Source organism: Triticum aestivum, chromosome 7B (assembly GCF_018294505.1).
Source record: "Triticum aestivum cultivar Chinese Spring chromosome 7B, IWGSC CS RefSeq v2.1, whole genome shotgun sequence".
NCBI classification, from domain to species: domain Eukaryota; kingdom Viridiplantae; phylum Streptophyta; class Magnoliopsida; order Poales; family Poaceae; genus Triticum; species Triticum aestivum.
Genome location: NC_057813.1, coordinates 351,770,882 through 351,773,983, shown reverse-complemented (window position 1 = coordinate 351,773,983; position 3,102 = coordinate 351,770,882). Strand labels below are relative to the sequence as shown.

Here is a 3,102-nt window from a genome sequence, read left to right as displayed (position 1 = left end):
ACACTCTAAAATATATCTATATACATTTGTATGTGATAGTTCATTTAAAATCTTTAAAAAGACAAATATTTAGGAACGAGGGGAGTAGGTTTCAAATGAAATAGTAGTTGGAAATATAGTTTTACATCTTAAGTTTACATCACCTATTGGAGTTGCACTTTTATATCTCCATTCTACATCATCCGTCGGCACTTTTTTAGAGATGCAAAAAGCACTTCTCAAAAATGTAGATTATACAGTATCTAGTTTTACATCTCCAAATTTGCATCTTCTATTAGAGATGCTCTTACATCTTAGATTACAATAGCAGCCCAGGTGAAGAAACTGAAATTGCACAAGCACCTTGTGGCGTACTTAAATAATATAGGACTAGCAGTACCAATAATTATTATTTTCTCCAATCAAATTCGAGTCACAAAACACAAAAAAAATTAGCACAGCATGCAGCAATTTGCTGATTCAGCATCACCTCAACATCAATAAAGAGGTCATAGGCATGCTAACCCTTTGACCTTACAAATCTGTGTATGGCTGGCAAACTCGATATGGAAATTAATCTGGACCAGTCATCCGTACATAATTCTGCCTAGATACAGGCACTCAAATACTAGTTAACCAGATGGAACAAAGAGTGAATATTGCATAACCATGCATGCTAAATTACCAAAGGAAATGGGATATAAATTACTCATGGACTAAACCGTATTGGACAAAGATAGATAGTCACCGAGAGTATGCGGCCGCAGCACCAAGCTACACGGTTGTTCGATGTGTCCATCCAAGCTACATGGTTGTTCGATGTGTCCATCGAAGCTACATGGTTGTTCGACGTGTCCATCCGCAAGATGATATGCCCCAACTTTTAACAGCCTTCTCTCATCTAAGTCAAAGCACGGATAGATGGTGTCAGCACTGATGGAGCCAGACGGGAAAACCTCTATCGGGACCAAGAAAGAGCGATACATGCCCAAGAACACCGCACATCCTGAGCCGCCACCACCCAAGCACTTGACCCGGAATAGTGTCCCAGTATCCAAGTTCACTCGATACACGTTGTACCGATAACCCGATTTATTCCGCGACGTCAATGGTAAAATAATACGGTGCACCAGCATCAGCTCACCACAATTGCTGATGAGGTGCATACTTTGCGAAATTGGCGAGACATGCATATTCAGCTTGGCAGCCACCTCAAGCCGTGGCAGCTGATTTGGACCGATTTGCAGCACCATGACACCATCATCAGTAACATGGTAGAAACGGCCTGCAAACATTAAGGGTGATTTTGTAAGCTCATCATTGTTGTACTTCAGCGCCATCCAGTGGTCATCGCCAGGTTTGGCCATGCCAAGCATGCGGAGCTGATTGAAGCAGAGCACCACTGTTGAATCATCACTAGCAATGCCGCAGCCCGACACTGAGAAATAGTTTATGCTGAAACGGGAAGGCATGACACGGTCCACAGAGGGCAGCAGAGTGGTGAGCGGCGGTAGCTCTGTGAGGTGACGCGTGAGCGGATTAAGCAGGCGGACATGGCTCTGGTCGTGGAGCAGGACAAGGAGGCCCTCGGGGGTGACGGCGAGCAGCTCATGGTCAAGGAGCTCCGAGAGGTCCAGTTGGATGCACTCACCGGTGGAGGAGTTTAGGAAGGAACAGCGGTTACGAGCAGCAAGTGGATCGCGGAGCAGAACCCACCGCCAGGGATGGAACCGGCGGTCAAGTACGCTGTGGGAGCGCGGTTCCGTGGAACACTGACGCCATGGGCGGCACACGGCACGGAAGCGGAGATAGTCGGCGATGTCATATGCAAGGACGCGCTCAGCAATCAGTCCTGCCGGCCCATCGCCTAGATTGGACCAGTCCCTCCTGCACGGGGAGGGGAGAACAAATCAGATCGGATGGGATCTCGGTGGGTAAAGAAGAATGGGAGTGATATATAATTATAATATCTCGGAGGTCAAGAAATGCTTTTGACGTACCAGATGTTGTTGTTCGTCCGCGAGCGTTTTGCCCCCCAACAATAATAATTTGGGGGCGGCTGGATGGAGAGACAACGGCGCAGCATATGTTTCTGCCCTGGCATCTTCGAATCGTCGGGCTGGCTGGACCAAGGTCGCAGAAGATGATGAGGCCGCTTTCTACCTCGCTTCTGGATGATGGAGAGACTAGGGCGCAGCAGATGTTTCTTCTTTGGATTCAATTCATCGTCACATCCCCGGGAAGGGACGATCTGGATCTGAGCGGAGGTTGATGACTCTTGGCTGCTGCTAGTGAGCGCTGCCGCTGCCGCTGCTGTTGCCGCCCCTGTGCGTGGATTCGAATCATCATCACATACCCGAGAGGGGGCGATCTGGATCTGAGCGGAGGTTGATGACAATTCTTGGCTGCTGCTAGTGAGCGCTGCCGCTGCCGCTGCCGCCCCTGTGCGTGCGCGCGTCGCCCCCCAATTGGGAGACCGGCAGGAGCAAGGTCGCAGAAGATGATGATGCCGCCCTCTTCCTCGCTTCGAGGTACCGCCACGCCGAGATGGTCTTCTCCTTCTGTCGGCTCCTCCCCCTTCGCCTTCGCGACTGGTGGTGCTTGGCTGCTTCGCCGGCCGGGAGGGACGAGGGACAGGGGGGGCATGGGATTTGGCGGCGGCTTCCATCCCGCGCGCCGCCGCCGCCGAAAGGAGAAGACGAGGGTTTCCGCCCCGAAATGGTAGGGTTAAATTGGTGGGGCGGGGCGTCTTTGGTGGGTAGCTGGGGCCTCTCTGATGTCCAGCCCTGGTATATAGGGACTCATGTGCCGACCTTGGTGGTCGGTGTGGGACTATCCTACGTTTGCCTCGATCCGACTCCGAGAAGTTGTCTTCTTTTCGTCTTAAGAGAATCTAAATATTCAGACTAACGTGCAAACCACGATGACTTTCACATATACCAAAGATGGGCCCGTTTTCAGAAAGTAAAAAAAAAAGTCAAATCGTACTCGGCGCCTTTAGCGCCCACTACATGTGTTTGTACTAACACGCGCATGGGATATGCAATGTATTATCATGTAAAGATGTTTTAAATTAGCCATGTCAACTTGCAGATAGGGTTACGCAATGAAAAACTATAAGAT

General features: G+C 49.8%; 1 protein-coding gene across 1 annotated transcript; it reads right to left on the bottom strand.

The window, feature by feature from the left end:
- Positions 1 to 370: 370 nt before the first annotated feature.
- On the bottom strand, positions 371 to 2,753 carry LOC123162419 (uncharacterized). The gene is made up of 2 exons (XM_044580199.1): positions 1,980 to 2,753; positions 371 to 1,866 (listed from the first exon to the last, which is right to left on the bottom strand). Exons 1-2 carry the CDS (start codon positions 2,645 to 2,647, stop codon positions 696 to 698), a joined length of 1,839 nt encoding a protein of 612 aa, XP_044436134.1. The 5' UTR covers positions 2,648 to 2,753; the 3' UTR covers positions 371 to 695.
- Between the last annotated feature and the right edge of the window lie 349 nt (positions 2,754 to 3,102).

Coding starts and splice junctions, on each gene's coding strand:
- LOC123162419 (XM_044580199.1), bottom strand. CDS start 2,647: ATGGAAGCCGCCGCCAAATCCCATGCCCCCCCTGTCCCTCGTCCCTCC. Junction 1,867..1,979: donor CGGACGAACAACAACATCTG/GTACGTCAAAAG, acceptor CTCCCCGTGCAG/GAGGGACTGGTCCAATCTAG.